This window comes from Sphaerodactylus townsendi, linkage group LG03 (genome assembly GCF_021028975.2).
Source record: "Sphaerodactylus townsendi isolate TG3544 linkage group LG03, MPM_Stown_v2.3, whole genome shotgun sequence".
In the NCBI taxonomy this organism is placed as follows: Eukaryota; Metazoa; Chordata; class Lepidosauria; order Squamata; family Sphaerodactylidae; genus Sphaerodactylus; species Sphaerodactylus townsendi.
In genome coordinates this window covers 139950211-139968771 of record NC_059427.1, presented here as the reverse complement: position 1 = coordinate 139968771, position 18561 = coordinate 139950211, and the positions used below count along the sequence as shown (strand labels likewise).

The 18561-nt window shown below is 44.0% G+C and overlaps 1 protein-coding gene across 2 annotated transcripts in view; it reads right to left on the bottom strand.

The window, feature by feature from the left end:
- Positions 1-16849: 16849 nt before the first annotated feature.
- Positions 16850-18561, bottom strand: part of NR4A1 (nuclear receptor subfamily 4 group A member 1) — a 40877-nt gene continuing 39165 nt past the window's right edge. For both annotated transcript variants that reach the window (XM_048489743.1, XM_048489742.1), the window contains exon 7: positions 16850-18188. In XM_048489743.1, coding sequence (XP_048345700.1) covers positions 17932-18188 — 257 coding nt within the window. In that variant the 3' untranslated portion in view covers positions 16850-17931. The remainder of the gene's footprint in view (positions 18189-18561) is intronic.

Genomic DNA, 18561 nt, shown 5'->3' with positions numbered 1-18561 from the left:
ACAGAGACATTAGGCTTGCGGCAAACATAAGGCAGTCCTGTGCTAGATTTTATCAAGTAGAAAATCAGGGCTGGTTTTTGCCACAAAGCTGTCTTGGATCCTTCCTGCTATTCTGCTTATAGCTCTTGTTAGATCCCACAGTGAAGTTTCTTCGGCAGTTTGAAGGTCACCTTTATTTTCTGGAAGGCTCCCACCATATACATGGGTATGTTAAGTGTCGTCAAGTTGCTTCTGACTGATGGCAGCCCTATGAGTCAAGGTCATCCAAAACACCCTATCTTTAACAGCCTTGTCCAGGTCTTGAAACTGACATCTGAGGCTTTTTTTACAGTCAATCCATCTCATGCTGGGCCTTCTTTTCCTGCTGCCTTCAAATTTTCCTAACAGGCCAGTTATGCACAATGTGCTTGCTGTGCAATGGGAGCGAACGTTCATCGCAGCAAGATTTTTTTCTCAAGCCTTGCTTTCACTTTCCATTCTTGCGGCAAGTGAGACCACTTCTAGCAAAACTTTTTATTTCTAGGAAGAGTTCAGGCTTGATTTGATCTAGAAACTACTGATTTGTCTTTTTGGTAATCCATGGTATCTGTAAAATTGTCCTCCAATACCACATTTCCAATGAATCAACTTTCTTCTGGTCAGCTTTCTTCATTGTCCAATTTTCATACCCATACTTAGTAACGGGCAATACTATAGCATGAAAGAACCAGATATATATCTTGCTTTTTCCCCAAAGGGGGGGCTAAAGCAACTTACAATGCTGTTCTCCCCTCATCCCCTGTGAGGTAGGTTAAGCTGTGAAAGAGAGTGACTGATCTAAGGTTATCCAACGAACCTCCATGACAGAGCGGGAGGTGAGGTGTGTGTGTGGGTGGGGGGGGGGAGCATACATAGCTTCCTCTTCTATCCCTATGAAAGATTAAGAAAGTAACTGATCCAAAACTAGTTGGATTGTCAATTTGAGTCTGGGAAATTCTTAGAGATTGGGGGCAGTGTCTGGGAAAGGTGGGGTTTGTGGAGGAGATGGAGGCCAGCAAAGAAGTCATGCCATAGAGGCCAACTTCTGCCATTTCCTAAGGAGAACTAATATTTGTAGTCTGGAGATCACTTCTAATTCTGGACCCATCTGAATGCTCTCTGTAAATGACTCCCCAGTCTTCATGGCTGAGTGGTGATCTGAATCCAACTCTCCCAGTTCTTTATCCAACATCGTAATATTAATAGTTAAAAGTCGGATCCCTGCTTTATTGTAATTCCAGGATACTGGAATCTGGAGTTGCTCCAGACCAGGTATTACTATTGCTCTGGATTAACCAGTTCTAGGCAAGCCTGGTTTTGAAAGACTCTGTGGCCCATTACGCATGGAACACTTACCTCAGGACTCTTCTCTGTGCAGTGAGCTTGCAGAGGTCTCTCCTTGTGTTTCTCTATTTACATGCAAGGAGGCACTCCCTCCTGTTCCCGGACTTTTCCCACAGGTTGCTCTCCAGACCTGGTTCTCTTAACTTTGCCCATCAAGTGATTCTTAAAGACACAGATTTTGTTATACCCAGTAGTCAAGACTCCTGTCTTAGCTCTTTAAGCTGCACTTAGGTCAATATTACTGCTCCAAAAGTATTCCCACCGAAACGAAAGAGGCAAGAGTTCCCTGGACCACAAGCTACTAAAGAAGGGGACCGTCCTAGAGCAGATATTCTCTCCCCCTCCCCTCCCCTCCCCTCCCCTCCACACAGCACTTTCTGCTGCTGGTGCTTCCACTGCAGGAGGACAGAAGCTTATTATTTTCAAGCTCTCTTTATATCAATATCTCAAAATATCAAGAGAATTAGAGGTTGGGGTTGTGTGAGTGAGCTTCGAAGCAGTTGGCAACATGAAAGGTGGGGAGAGGGAGAAGGCTTGCAAAGCGGCATGAGAGATTTGTCCCACTGGCAAATCTCCCCTCTCTGGCAGTGAAGCAAATTAAAAGTTGTGTTAAAAATGGTCTCACTTGCTGCTGAGAGAATGGAAAGTGAAAGCAGGGCTTGACAAAACAGGTCCCTACAAAAAAAAATCTTGCTGTGACGGACATTTGCCCTATCACTCAGCAAGCTCCTTGTGCATAATTGCCCTCTGATACTCTTTTCTTTGCTTCACACTATTTGCTTTGAATAAAAGTTATACTTTGTTTACCCAAAATAACTCTGGGTTGCCAGCTCTGGTTTGGGGAATACCTGGAGATTTCTTTTGTTGGGGGAGGGAGCCTGGGGAAGGCAGGCTTTAGGAAGGGGGTGAGACCTCAGTGGGGTAGTACAATGGCATTGAGTCCATCCTACTGATCTCTATTGTCTGGAGATCAGTTGCAATAGCAGAAGATAAACAACACTATCTATTCTGGAGAGACAGCATCTTAATCAAACCACTGCCCACACTACCTTCTTGTTCTATTTGAATAAATTTATTTATTCAGTACTTTTCATGCAAATTGGTCAGGGCAGCATCCTTGTTTTATGGTCTTCCTTTTTATCCTAACCACAACAACTCCGTGAGGTTGGTTGGACTGAGAGGGCGAAGAGCCCATCCCGCAAACTATACTGCAGTGTGAAATCAAACACTTTGACTCCTACAGTGTATTGGCTGCCTGTCACCCAACAGGAATGGCATTACAAGTGGATGTTTGAGCTAAACTTTGGTGAGCCTGCCTTCATTTAAACTCTTTTCTATTCCAGAAATGAAAGTTATCTGGACAACTCTCTCTGAATCTCTCTCTCTTTCTCTCATTAACAAGCTTCTTGACTTGGGAGTTGCTTCTCTTGATTCTCTATAGACAGCCTGCCTTTCCCACAGGGATCTAAGGCATCTACATCCCTTCCTTTGTTAGCTCATTACCAGAGGGCTGGGTTGTTCTTTTTTTTGCTAGCACCGGATAGCTCTGGATGACAGGCACATGAAAGCAGGCTCAATTTGTCAGCAGCTTGAAGAGAGAAAGCAAAGCATGCCACAGGGCACCAAGCAGAAACTAACCTCTGGTTGTCAAAGGTTCAGGTGTGACCTTCAGAAAGGCACCTGTTGGGAAACCACCAGGGTATCTTAAAAAGAACGCAGTATTATTCCATTCATACCCCTTATGAATTTCAGTTTATTTAGCTTTTTCGGTGGGTTAAATATTTTTGTGTCTAAAAGCCTAATTATTTTTGTTTTCCCAGTTAGTGCTTGTATCATGAGCTTCAGCAAGCAGAAATTAAACATATGTAGCCCTTCAGGATGAGATACAGTTGGGGGAAATGCTTCATCTGTTGAATTGTATCATGTAGTTATTGATGGGTTTTTAATGACAGCTAATACAAACTGCTCAGTTGCAAAAATCTTTGCATTAAAAAGACTGGATTCAGAAGTCAAGAAAAAACAGTTAATGACTTCTGATTGTAGTCTTAGTTGAGTTTGTGGTATGCATGGATCTGGTTAATTCTTGGGTTCATGTGCTCCTTTTATTTATTAGATACATGTTTAGCCTGCCGTTTCCTCCAGGAAGCTCAAGGCAACATACATCTGTCACCCTTCTTCAGTTTTTACCTTCATGATATCTATGTGAGGTTGATTATTCTAACTTGCCAAGAATACCCAGTAAGCTTCATGGTGGAATGGAGATTTGAGCCTGGGTCTCCCAGACCTTAGTTTGACACTTTAACCCCATATACCACACTAGCCTGAACGAAAAGCAAATCACATGCTCTTCTCAACTGGAATCTTTAAGGAAAATTAGGTTTGATTCACATTCTATTTGCAACAGTTTTATCAGTTTTGTCTTTATTGGGTTTAGAATGCTGCTATTTTCTACTGTTGAATTATGAATGTTAATTATTTATTATTTCTTGTGCACCTTTGGGGGTGGGCGGTTTATCAAGTTTACATTATAACAATACATTACAACTTCCTAGGCCTCTGGGTGAGGCTCGAATTGTAATGAACAACCAGCTAAAGATCTGGCAGCTGTGAAATCTACAACAACAACAACAACAACAACAACAACAATAATACCCACTTAGGTGAAGCTGGAATTCATGTTTCATGGTTAGCTTGTTGGTGCAATGCCTCATGTGTTGCTGGTTGTGTGAATACAGATATCAGATGCAGATGCAGGGGGATGGATAGATTGATGTTTCAGTCTCCATCTCAAAATACTCAAAAAGCCTTCGATATGATGATGTGAGAGAAATCAATATTCACTGCCTTCAGTTTGGCCACGGCATCGGCTTTCGCGCAACTTGCTTAGTGCATGGCAGCATAACTGGATATCGTGGGCTTACCAAAAAGTGTGAATGTCATGTGCAGAGTAAATCGAAGCAGATATTTTATAGCCTTGAAAAAAAGGCATGTTTGGGTGTGCTGAAGTAGCTTTTCCAGAAGAGTAGCTGTGTTAGTTTGTCAGAGCAAAAATGATCAGGAGTGTTGTGCCACCTTAAAGACGAACAAGATTTTTATTCCTGCTTCTGCTTTCAGAGACTGTGGTCTATCCATTTGCAATCTGTTGATCATTACTATAGACTACATAGAGAGAACAGAATCATTGGGGAGGATCCAGGAATCCATGCACTCAAGGATGTATCCTCAGGTTACCATCTTTCTAGAGCCCTTAAAAATGGTACTCAAGATCAGTGTTTTTTTAAAGGAATGCATCGGGGCTTGTTTTTTTTAAAACCATGGCATCTTAAATGCGTTTGGGTTTAAAAAGTACTCCAATGGCAAAATGCAGATTTCTCAAGTTCTTTTGTACCCTAGATCCCTTTTTATTGTTACAGTTGTTTACAGAAAGCAAATAGTAAGTTGCAATTGGTGGTACTTTGAGGATATTATTTATCATTATAGAAAGCAAGTTGAAATTGGAGGTACTTTGGGGATATTATTTACTATTATACAGGTAACAATTCCTAAGAAGACAAAATTGTTCAGCAACCACTTTATACGTTCTGGCAAAAAAAAAATACAGCTAGGGTAACAAATTCACCCTGGGGGATATTTTTAAGGTTAAAAAGCAGTACCAGTCAGAAGTTGTAGCAGTAAAACAACCAGTGGTTGAAAGTAGTATCAGTCAGAAACTGTAGAAAGCAGTACCAGTCAGAAACTGCAGAAACCAGTAAAACAACCAGTGGTTGAAAGCAGTACCAGTCAGAAGTTGTAGCAGTAAAACAACCAGTGGTATTATCAAAAAAAGAGAGGGGTGTGTGTGTTATACTTGACTAGAAACATTGCAGTTCTGAGGGGCCAACCGTCTCCATCCAAAGCAACTTTGCTCCCCAGAGCAGTTTGAATCTGCCCCCTCCCCCTTGCAACTGCAAAGGGCCAAACTGGTGAGTCACATATTCCGCAAGTGACAGGACTTTCTCTCTGCTTCCTCTCTGTACTTAAACACCATTCTTTCAGCGACCTGATGAAACCCTTACCCCAAAGAGACTGCCACTACAGCAGGGACACTGGGAAGCCTTTGATTTTGTGCCAGACAGGGAATTATTCCAGCCAGTGGGGGAGAGCAGAGAGATCTTGATTCCCGACCTATTTTGGGGAGAACAAATCAACAGCGCAACAGGTGGTGAGCCTTACAGCTGCCACCCGGGGGATATTACTTACTGTTCAAGGGCATCAGAGTTTCCACATGGGCTCCCTGTGCTGATCCCACCCACCTACTGGCACTGAATCACTGCCCAACAGTGAAGACAGGTTTTTTTTTTACCCAATCATCTTTAATCTGCTCAGAAACAGCAGACCCAGAGCAGGATATAGCTAGTCAGACTGCCAAATCCTGCAAGAGAGACAAATCTTTGCAGATCAATGTGGCCCCATCTGTGGATACTTAAATCTGGAGATTAGGGTTATGAACAGAAATATCTTTCTACAAACCTGAGAAAAGCCTCAGGTTTGCAGAAAAGTCTGAAATCTTAAAAATAAAATCAGTTTTTTTTAAAAAAATATCTCAAAATGATAGATGCAGCACCTGTAGCTTTAAGAGACAAATGTCCTCAGTAACTTTTGCTTGGCTAATACAATAGTATTGCCAGCATTCAAGCCTTGGTTTTGTTAGCAAAAGATGGGAGGGGTGTGTGCTCTCCAGTGCCAGTTTGGCCTTTGAGGGAGGATCCATTAGGGCTAGCCTGGGAAGCAACCAGATCTGGCTGTTTGCTTTTGTTCAGCATCAACCATCCCACAATAACCAGTATGATATCGTGGTTGGAATTTCAGATTCGAATTCCCACTCTGCTGTGGAAGCTCACTGGATGCCTTTGGGCCAGTTACACATTTTCAGCCTAACCTACCACTCAGGATTATTATGAGAATAAAATGGAGGAGGGGACAATGATGTCAGCTCTTTTGGTCCTGATTATGGAGAAAAGTTGGGTATTAATGAAGTAAATAAAAATATAGCTGAAGATGAGGAGGCAGATAAAAGATAGGCTGGTGAACGTGTGGGAGAGAAGGAAGCAGGGAAACTTGAGGATACAGGGGGCTGCCAGCAGGAGGGAAAGAAGAAATAGTGTGTGAGTGGGACACATGGGACATGAGGGGCCCCCTCCAAGTCCTTGCAGGTATCCCCACACAACGTGGCCTGGCAACTTAACCAGAGTTATCCTGGACCGAAGGCAGCTGGGGGGAGGGCAAAGAAAGAAAGCTGAAGATAGGGGCAGTTCAAGATATGTTAATTGGTGGTAGGAAGGAAAGAAAGAAACAAGGAAAGTTGGGGATATGGAAGCTGCCAGGAGGAAAGAGGAAAAGTGCAAGGAAATTGAAGTTCCCCTTGCAAGTCTTTGCAGGTTCCCTTTTGCACAGCTGGGCTAGTGGCTGCCACTGCGCAACTGAGATGTAGTTTTCCTGGATAGAGGCTGCACAGGGGAGGGAAGGAGGGGAAGCTGAAGATGGTGGGGCAGATAAGTGTAGGTTGGCTGGTGGACGGGAAGGAGAGAAGAAAGCAGGAAAATGGGAAGGCTGTAGGGCAGTGGCATAGCGGCCATGGGGCGGAGGGGGCGCCACACCCTGGGTGGAGCCATGAAGGAGGCATGGCCATAGTGGGGGCGTTCCAGGGTGGGGCAGGCAGCGCTGCAGCAGGGGCCCCCAGGCGCAGTTTCCCCTCGCTCCGCCTCTGCTGTAGGGGCTGCCCAGAAGTGAAACAGGAAAGGGTTAAATGACATGTTCCCACCAATCCTTGCAGGTATCCTGCTTGTCAAATACTAAGGAGTTGTTGAGAGAACTGTGAATAGCCTAAGGTCACCCAGCAGGCTTCATGTGGAGTAGTGGGGAAACAAATACAGTTCACCACTCAGTCCACCACCACTTCTGTCTTCCTGCAAGGCAGGGGGTCTCACTTGATGGCCCTGGGGTCTCTTCCACATGGTTCTACTTGATGGCCCTGGCATTGAACTTGATGGCCCTGGGTCTCTTGCACATGATTCTACTTGATGGCCCTGAGGTTGAACTATTCCAATGAGGGCCTGGCTAACAAACTTCTACTGAGTTCCATGTGGTCTTTCACTTCTCAGAGAGCTCAGCAGAGGTATCATACCAAAGTGTTCACACTGTCAACATCTGCCATTTCTCTGGGAGAACATCAGCCCCCATGTGGTGGTTGTCATCCCTATCTAGTCTTCTAGTTTAGGGAATATTCACACCTTTAAAAATTTGCTAGCCTTAACACACTATAAGTCAGTAGTTGCTTTGAATCTCTCCATCTCATTCGCATTCACCACTTGTAAACTTCTAAGTGCCAGTCAAGACAGCTCAAAGACCATAGGCTTCCTCCAGGACCAAAGAACTACTAAGGATGGGCAAGAACGTATTGTCAAGTATGCCTCCTGGTGAGGATTGTCCTGCCTTTGAGAAAGTCTTTCCCACCTGTTCTCCATTTTGAGAAATTGTGTGGGTTGAGAATGATGCCCTGTTAAATACTATGCAAGGCCAGTAGGCAGAGGTAGGAGGCAGGATTTAATAAGATACAGGATGTCCCTTACAGTGAGGGGGACTTGAGAGGCAGGAAGAGAGCGTGGCAGTGAAAGCACATTTAGTGGCTTTGAGAATATCTCTCCTTAATTTGCCAGAAATGAAAGATAGACTAAACATAGAAACCTGTCATAATTGGTGGGGGAGAAGAAAGAGAGAAAATCACCTAAATATTGTCCAAACATGAACACAAAACAAGAACAAAATGTACAAAGTGCCAGAGGTCTGAAAATTGATTATAGAAATATCCAAATACCAAAAAATCTATGTGTGTACAGTGGAACCTCGGTTTTAATTGCCTTCGGTTTTCATCGGTTTCGGTTTTCATCGATTTTTTTCAGTGAAAATTTTGTCTCAGTTTTCATCGATTTGCAGTAAGGTGCAGGGGTTTATGGAGAAAAATCACCCAGACAAAGCTGTTGCAGGCCGTGTCTGCAACTTGTTTAATGACAATGTCTTACCCCATTTCAGACAAATCTTAAAAAGAAACAGACCTCTTTGGACAGCTTTCTGGTGCGACATTGGTCCACTGGCTCTGAAGCTGGTCCTAGTGTAATTGTTTGTTACTGTTTTCAGCATTAAACACTTTGTTTATTCACCAAAAAATGTGTTTTTGGTATGTTTTTTGGAGTGCCTAGAACGGATTACATTGATTCCTATGTAAAAGTTTGCCTTGGTTTTTATCGGTTTCGGTTTTCATTGATTCTTTTTGGACAGATTACCAACGAAAACCGAGGTTCCACTGTATATCAAATTCAAAAATTATAAAATGTAATAGAAAATACAAAAATTATTCTTATCAATACAAAAATACAAGGTTATATCCTAATATGTCCACAAGTCAAAAAGGCAACGAATAGAAACATCACCAAAAGATTTACAAGCCAAATATAATAAATAACAATTTTAATACAGAGATCATTAACAATTTCAGTGTGAATATTCTGTAAAACAGTTTACAAGTTGGTGAAAAGCATAGAACGAAAGCTCACAGTAAAGGACAGGATATTGGCTAAGTTACTGTTTTGATGTATGAATTTTCATACGTCAGGAATGACCTTGCACTGGTTAATTTGAAAGCCAGAAAATCAAGAACAATTCATAATATGTAGTATGGTGTAACTTCAAAAGACAATCTGTATGGCTCCTACCCAAAGGTTGGTCTATGTGAGAATTTTATGTACATGAACAAAGCCAGCAGAGAAGGATCCTGAGGACATGTTCTAGTAGCGTAGCATTAACTAGGGAGTGGGCTATTGCCAGGCCATGCTAAGGACACAAACAAGATAGAACTGGCTCACTATCTACTGCATCCTTCTTCTCTCCAACAGTTTCTTGGGTGCTTAAGTTGAAACCTGGCTTGCAAAAGTTGCTAGTTCCAACTCTAACTTTGGGACTGTTGGGTGAGTTCCTTTAGCACTTTGGATTCCCCCAGTGGCATATTTGCCAAGGGAGGGCAGAAGGGATTGCCGGCTGGTAACTGGGAACAAGGGGGCAGCGGTGGGGGGGCAGCAGCCGGGCATGGGGGGCGGAGCCCTGCCCCATCTTCAGCGGGGGGGGGGGGGCTCAGAGACAGTTTGTCTCCAGGCGCCATTTTCCCCGATACTAGACAGTCATGACTCCTTAGGCCCATGGTGGCAAACCTATGGCACTCCAGATGTTCATGGACTACAATTCCCATCAGCCCCTGCCAGCATGGCCAATTGGGAATTGTAGTCCATGAACATCTGGAGTGCCATAGGTTCGCCACCACTGCCTTAGGCCATGGCATTCCTCTCCATCAGTGTACCATTTCAGTAGAAAGGCACAAAGGATATGCCACAGATTTATGACTAAAACATGGTGTTTTGTTGCAAATTCAGAGCCATTCACTGCAATCATTTTTCAGGATAATATCAAGTCCCACCTTCTGTTTTTATTTGCCTAATCTAAACATTACACTTACCCCATGTTGGTAATAGGATGTATTACATGATTGTTCATCGGGTATGTTGATTGTTGCAGACAATAATTTATTTTAATGAATTTTATGTACCCCATTTTTTTCATCCAATGCGGACCAAAAGCAGCTTAGATCAAAAACATCACCTCCATTTACTGTCCACAACAACCCTGTGAAGCATGGCAGGCTGAGGGTGTTTGTCGGCCGCCATGGCATAGAAGAGATCCGAACCTGGGTCTTCCAGATTTTGTTTGCCACTCTCGCTACTACACCATGTTGATGTGAAAGACTTTAAAAACAACTTCTCCAATCCCCTGGAATTCAGAAGATTTAAGCTCTATTTGAAGCCAGCACTTTGAAGAGCCATAGATGCTAGATACGTCTGCAAGAAAGGGGACTGTAGAGAATCCGGGCAGAACAGAACAGTGTCTTCTTAATGCAGTGGTATGGTACTGTTTAACGATTCTGGCAGACACTGAAGCAAGAAGCTGCAGCAAAACAATGTGTGATTGCACACCCCAACTGGTAAGAACTGTTCAGACACAGGCAAACAGTTTGCTGAACACTTGATGGTGATGATCATATCTTTTGATCAGGTCAGTAGACAGTGGAGCATCTCGACTTTAAAGATTTTGTTATTACTTGGCAATATTTTAGTCATTTAATGCCTACTCCATTGCCTCTGAACTTTTGGCTATCATCACTGATTGCGTTTCAAGCAATAGCCATGTGGGTGCCATGGCATCCTCAGCAGGAATTCACTTCTAGACTTCTTGACCCTGTGCGCATAGTGCAAATGTTCAAAGAGTCGTAGACCCAAACAATCATGTCAAATAATTGCAGAATTCTTAAAGTGGATTTCTGAGGAGGCAGGCTACCAACTCTGCACGGTAACCTTTGCAAATGAGCAAATCTGTTTTCACAGAACATAAAACTTCATGCACTAAGTGTACCATTGAGACTAGGATTTTTTTTTAAAGAAAAGGGATTTGTGCCTGTGGTCTATGTACGTACGTACACATGCCTATTCAGTTGTAACAACAATTAGTTATAAAGAACCAGCAAACGCCAGAGATGGGGCATTTCTGAGAAATAATCTCATGTAGCCTGATACCCAGGGAAGGGCAAAGCACACTGCTTCTAAATCACACTCACCATACAATACACACGGATCAGCCCATCCAAGATTGGGGGGGGGGGGTATCTACAGAAAAGAGCACCTGAGGCCATTGCACCCCTCCCTACAGTGGGGGAGGGGGGAGAGAAGCCCAGAGGTGGGGGCAAGAAGCAGGTGGCAGCAATGGGGGAGGGAGAAGGGGGACCAGACTGACATCTCTCAAAGAAAGTTGGATGGGCCAGTTCTGCTGCCTGTCTATATGCCAATAGGTCCTGCACTCATTCTGTTACTAATTAAAGCCATGCTGGATCAGACCAAACTGGGTCCATCTACTCCAGCATCTCACCAATTACTAGTCAGTTGCTTCTGAAAAGCCCACAATGCTGAATGCTGTCCCCTGGTTTCTTCACATCTCACCCCGCGCAACAACTGGCATTGAGGGGCTCATTGTATGCCATCTGCATCGCATTTTGTATGAAACACCCACCAGAAACTGAGCATGCACATGAAGCTGCCTTCTGCTCTCTTCATAAGTTCTGGGTGTGTGTGGTCCTCAACTAAGCTTCAGACACTCCTGGAAAAATAAAATACACCTCCCATCACACACCTGCAATGGAAGTCTCCAGAACATCCCCTGCTAAATGCAGGAACCCCTATGGGTTTTGAACAAATAGATAGCAATGGTGGGGGGACATGTCCAGAGATACATGTGTGCTTGGCACCCAGGGCAGCGTCAGGTTTTCTGACCAAACACACCTCCAGGACTGGGAAGTACCTTGGCTAGAAAAGGTCTGAGCATCCTTTTCCCTTTCCCAGTGTCCCAAACATTCTGACGCTTGACTTGGGATAGCTTGTCCCTGTCTTCGTTTCTGGCTTCTTTGGAGGTGACTTGGATAAGCTGCAAATCCTTTACAAATAGAAGACTCGCCATAGTAACCCACCAGCAGGAGGCCAACAGCCCCTGGGGCCCCAGAAGACACCCCCAGCTTCATTGAGTCCCATCAGCATTTTCTTTCTTCAAGGGAGAAGGGAAGCTGGATTCCTTCCCCCAGGCCCCATGATTGGTTGCCAGGGGGAATATTAAGCCAATCAGAAAACTGGTGGTGCTCTGGAGCCTGCAGCAGTTGCTAGGTTGTGAGGCCCGACTGGGAGAGTCCATACCCTGGCTTTAGCCAGCGAGAGTCTGGGGTGGAGAGAGCTGCTACTAGGGCTTCAACAGCCAGGACCCCCCCCCCCCGCCCAGTGTGCTCCTCTGCTTTTTGCTCAGATGCCCTCCTGTGCCTCCCCTCAGGCAGTGCCTGTGGCTTCTGCCACCCTCCCCCCCGTGCTCCACCCTAAATATGCCACAGCCCAAGATCTAGTGCAGAGGTGTAGCTCTAAGGGAATGGGGGGGATGTGTGACGCACCGGGTGTGTGTCCCTGTGGGGTGTGGCAGTTCCGGGGCGGGACGGGGCGGAGGACTTACCAGTGCACCGGGCATTTTCCCCCCTTGCTATGCCTCTGATCTAGTATGGGCTGTGCGACTGGGATATGATATGCCAGGTTGGCTTAGCAAGGCAAAGGGGATAACTGTCTTTGTGGCAATCAGCCAACAGGTTTTTATACTTCTCACCGAGAATTCAACTAGGCCAAGGGTTCAGGGACCTCCGTAGCAAGCTCCAGATAAAATTATTTGACTATATAATCCTTATCAGTCAGCTTTCGCCAGCATGGCTAATTGGCCATGCTGGCAGGGGCTGATGGGATTTGTAGTCCATGAACATCTGGAGAGCCGCAGGTTGCAGACCCCTGAACTAGGCACACAGGAAGTGTTCAGATCACATTAAAAAGCAAACCACTTAACCTGCATTTTCTAATCCTCTTCCTTTTTATCTCCACAAGAGGACCAGTCCAACTGTATCAGCTTTTCTACCTAGGAATTCTTGTAATAAATAGTGGCACTAATCATCTCACACATGAAGCTGATAACTATATGCAAGAAAATACACATGCCATATATATTACATGCTTCCCTTAACACAAAATGCTGCTTTACTAGAAGCAGAGGAACTCATCCTTCTTTTGTACCCTGAAGAATGAAGCACTCCATTTCAAGGGTGCGGTCAGAGCCTTGGCAGTGGGATGCCCAGCTGCCCCTGCCAAGAGCCTTTGCAGAGCCACCTGTGTTGTGGATTAAAGAGAAGCTATTTGAGTGGCAGAGATAAGTCTGGCATTTGGCAGCTCAGCAGGGACCACAGAGGTGGTGGTGCGGGGAGAACCTACCCCCTTTCAGCCTATTGATAGCAAAACATCAGAGTACTTTTCCCTTAGAAGACCACTTGGAAGATCCCTATTGAAGCAAATGGGAATGTGTAGCCTAGAAGATGCATGCATGCATCCCAGAGCTTCCCAGTGGTGCACCATATGCAGTAGCCAGTCTGCAACAGCGATCACATCCAGCTGCTTCAGAAAGTTTAAACAGCATCAGATAGTAAGACAAATCCTTACTTCAGATATCTACTCTCTCACTCCTTTTGTTAGATGAATATTTATATTTTGGAGACTGTGGCTTTCCAGATGTTTCATGTGATCTACAAATTCCCATCACCCGCCCCTCTGCCAGCATGATGGGAATCTCAGTAGTCCATGAACATCTTGAGAGATTTAGGTTGCAGACCCCTTGATATATAAGGATATTCCTTATTACAATGAAAAAAACAGATGCTCTTGAGAGTTCTGCTCTCTTTATTACTAATTATAATTACCCCATACACCTTCATGTGTTCTGATAGTAAAGTTGGTTCACTAATGGTAGTGTGAGAAGGAGATAAAAGTTAGCTTCACAATGGCGTGCAGTAAATCCACCACTCATTAATATTTTAAGTTTGAACAGTTGCTTTGTATGCACTGCTTCAAACAGGACTGCCTCTTCCACGCGTGATTATTTTGCTTCCTGCAGTGATCCAGAGCATCACAGCTGCTTTTGTTTTGAACTGGATATATGTGCCTATTCCATAGTAGGGAAAACAAAAGATATTTGAAGCTGCCCTTTTCCTCCCCACATACGCATTTCACGATTTACGTTAAAAAATATTAGATCCCCTTTTTACATAAACAGAAAAAATCGGACAGGATACAGATAAGTCAAAGCAAATCAACATCAAAAAATTATACCTCGACTATCCACTGGAGGAATAGCAAGCTGGTAGTGCAAGATGACAGTATATTTAATGTCTACATAAACATGTACACAATAACAATTAACCCCAGAAGTCTTGCAAGAAGACAATACACATCCAGCCTTGATGTTCAAATAGATAAATAAATCAGTTCATCAGCACAAACAGGTGAGCCCCCCTGGTATCTGCTCGTTCCATGGAATGCATTATTGTCCACTTCCTCAGTATGGTTTAATCAGTCTTGCTCCTTTCTCCATAAAGTCACCTTCCAATTAATAGCACCCAAATTCATTACAATCCAGATTATAATGCTTGCACTGCCACTCACAAGGTCAGGAGTTCGAGCCCCCTGTGGCTCAGATATCCTGGCAGCTGGTTCATGGTCAACTCATCCATCCATCCATCCATTCCTTGGCCAGTAAATGAGTACCTAGCACATAGCTAGGGGGTAAAGAATAGCCGAGGAAAGCAGTGGCAAACTAAAAGCAGCCATCTTGCATTGCAAATGCATTTCCACAGTGTGTGACACCTATAGAGGACAGAGCTTGACCCAAGAACCTTGAAGGAGGAGGCTGGACCAGGATCAGGGAGTCTCATGTTCAAATCCTTACTCAACCAAGAAGTTCACTTAGTGACTCTGTCATTTTCACTTACTTCACAGGAAAAGAGGGGATGAGAACCAGAAAAGCTGCTTTGAGCTCCTGGAACGAAGGAGAGGGTTTGAGTGAGAAATCTTTTAAAGACCCAGAGCTTGAGCCGTGTGTGTGTGAAATGCTATCAAGTCACATCTGACATGGCAATTCAGTAGAGTTTTCAAGGCAAGAGAAGAAAAGACGTGGTTTGCCCAAAGTGTTTTTCTGCATCACAACTGTGTTATTCTTTGGTGGTCTCTCATCCAAGTATGTTGATGACCCTGCTTAGCTTTTAAGGTCAGGCTAGGCTGGGCTCAAATTTAACAACATACAGCAAATCAATGCATATAAGTACTCTGATACCCTCTTTGTATTTACCATATACAGGGAAGGGGAACATTACAAGAAACGATACCCCTCCCTCATCCTGAAAGGATGGAATGTTAGCATCCTTTTCTGTGCGAAGGAATAGATCAGCATTGTGTTAAATGTGTTAAATTCTTCAGAGTTAAAGGCAGTTTGGAAGACGACTCAATCTTGGCTTGTGATATGTGTATCAATCCTGGGTTTGGTTCTGATAAACAGGGTTTTACATCCTATTGTTGAAGGCTTTCATGGCCGGAGTCACTAGGTTGTTGTGGGTTTTCCAGGTTGTATGGAAGATGCCAGCCACAGATGCAAGTGAAACATCAGGAGAAAATGCTACTGGAACACAACCCTACAACCCTGAAAAACCACAACAACCTAGGTTTTTGCATGGTTTTGAAAACCTGGTACAGCAGGGGCAACAGTGTCCAAACTGTAGGGAGCCAGATGTCTCCCAGACCAGACTTTCTCTCACCCCAACCTTTACCTTGTGTAGTATTCTGGATGAAGATAATTTGCTCACAATCTAGTCTACAGCAGATCTGGAAGGGTACAGGTACACAGAGTCTACAAGGAAGAACCAAAGCCCTTGTGTTTACAATAAGTTTCAACACATTCTAGGAATGATTTCTTGCCCCAAGAATTCTCTCAGGAGTACTTAAGGGGGGATTCTAGGCCTCTTTATAGCCTGTCCCCTCACAAAACTCCTATTGCCTCTAGTTCCAGCAGTGCTGCAGGAAAATGAGCATTACGTATGCTATAGAATGGGAGCCACTGGTGACTTAACACTTCCTAACACAGCAAGTTACAAATTTACACATGGTACATTTCCCTCAGCAGGTTCTGACTGCCCAACTTGTAATTCAACTTTGAAGTGGAACTGGCACCATATGGGACTTTTGGGGTTGATCCAAGTATATTTTTAAGAAGTAGCAGCTCATGCTGTCAACACTAAATATAAAATGAATCTAGAGGGAATTTCAGTCAAGTTCTCTTACCCTGAAGTGTGTCTTAATTTCGAATTTGGATAAGAGTAGGAATCAAGTAAATGCAGCACAGATGCTATGTGGTTTAGAGATTTCAAAAGACAAAGTTACAGCAAGCAGATCTTTTTTTTAAAAAAATCTAACAAAGACTGTCATTTTCTTAAAGAATTTTGTGAAAGCTGCATTTGTGAAAACTCAAACATGAAAAGTGTCAAAATTCAAGGCCACAGTCTAAAAGTTTGCCAAATGTGGGCAAGATGAGTTAATGCCCTTTTTCAGAAAATAAAGGGCCGTTTTGTTGCTTTCAGATTAGTCACTGGGGCTACAGACTGCCGAAAGATGAGTTTGAGAGCCAGAGGAAGAACCAAAGCCCTTGTGCTTATATGTTTATCCCACTTTTGTCTGGTAAACAGTTGAGGTAGGTTTGGTCGCATTTCAAAAATCTGTTGGATCAGAGGCGACAACTGGGCCACAGGCAGTGTGTGTTTACGCATAATGGGAAGCTGCATCTCCCCGAGTTTTAGCTTGTTTTGGGCAGGCCCCTTACTAATATAACTGAAAGCTGATGCATAGAGAAAAAGAGTAACTCTATTTCTCTATAAAGGAGACTCTGGTTTCAACAGCTTGAATTACTATTGGCATGAAAATGGATCTCTCAGGATCAAGCACAGAAAACAAGTGGTTTAGAATTACATCTACTCAGGGTATTTTTTTATTCAATGTATTAAATATATATTAATAATTGAAAAGTCACATACTGGAAATTGGAAAGCGGGGGTAGACAAATATAAATGTCAAAAAAATTGGTGAACTTTACAATACAAAGTTTATGTACACAGAAAGGCAGAGGGTGTCGGGCACGGCACAACTGTCAGGCACAAGAGCCCCCCCTTTCCATCCCATTCCAACCTCTGCTCTTCATTCATTCACCTGTATTTACAAGACTGACATGCTGCTGAGCTCAAATATTTATATGTACACATATATACAACTTTTACAAAAAGAGAACCTGACAAAAACTTGACTGCAATTGACAAAAGCAGCAGGCGGGTAGAAAACCATCCAGTGGAGGCATGCTGATTGACGGCATAATGATCCCCAATGCAACAAGTGCCGGATACAAGGGGCTTCTATGCGGGGCGGGTGTGCGATGAAATTCCCAGTCCCACATCTGGGAGCAAAGTCTTGGCCAGACTTGACCCAGGGCTGGCAGCTCAGGGGAAAAAAAGCATGAAATGAGAAGGCAACTCTTTGCATCTCAAGTCCCTTGCCTGCAACAGTGGACAGCATTATACAAAGTGTTCCAGAAAGGCGACTGGTGCAGCTATATGGAATTTAAGTGCTATATTGCACAAGAAGCCATAAGCAGGCCACGGGGAAAGGCAGCATCATTTAGGGATATTGTGCATGTAACTCTAGAAGGCACACTGAGATTTCCCCCCCCCCAAGGTTAAAAAAAAGAAAGACCCAAGAAGTTGTCCCAAGTTCAGAGAGAACCTCATGACAATTTTGAATGTCCCAGTAGCCTCTAAGCTTAAAAGGGAAAAAAGGGGGAGAGATAGCATTGGGGGAAAGATAGCATTGGGTCTTCTGTGATCGTCAGTCATTAACCACTGGTGTGCGCCAATGCCCTTCCATTGTCTCTGTAAATGTCCCTGCAGTTTCCCCTCCAGATGGTGGATGGCAGGGAATTTCTTCTGCCAGTTTTTTCTATCCAGGAAAGGGGATGCAGCAGAGAAGGAAAAAACCTCCTTCATCCCTAGCCGAGTCCTCAGAAAGGCAAAGTGTCCATGAATATTTTATCCACGATGGGAGGCGGGGGCACCAAGTCCTCCAGCTTCAGGTAGAAGATACGCTGTAGGCCCTGGGTGCAGAGGGTGCGGAGTTCTGGGAGTTTGCTCAGCAACTTGGAGAGGCAGTTTGGATGTACCTGTTCATTGGTGGTAGAAGTTACATGGTCTTTAAGGCAGCTGACAATGCGGTTCTGGAGGTCCTCAACCTTCTTGGGTTCTTTTAGGCCATGGCGGTCTGGTTTGGAGAGGGATAAAATAGGCGCCATTAGAAGGAAGCAACCAGGTTCTTAAACCAACATACATAGTGGGAACAGCTTATAACACTCTGTGTTCGTGATTTACAAACAAATCTTTAGCTCTGGCTGTGAATGAAACCATGGGGTCACAAAAGGTGCTTCACCAGAGCAGCCATATCCCAGAGCAGAAGTCTTTGGGGGTCATGTTGGGGAAACCCTGCCCTACCTTATAAGGCTGAGAACTGATAAGGAGCACACAATTCAGCGAGTTCTTATGCACTGCAGAACGTTACCTCCATATGACATGAACAGCAATGCACAAGATTGGATGACATGAAATGATTTCTTCCAGCAACTAACACTGTCAAATCA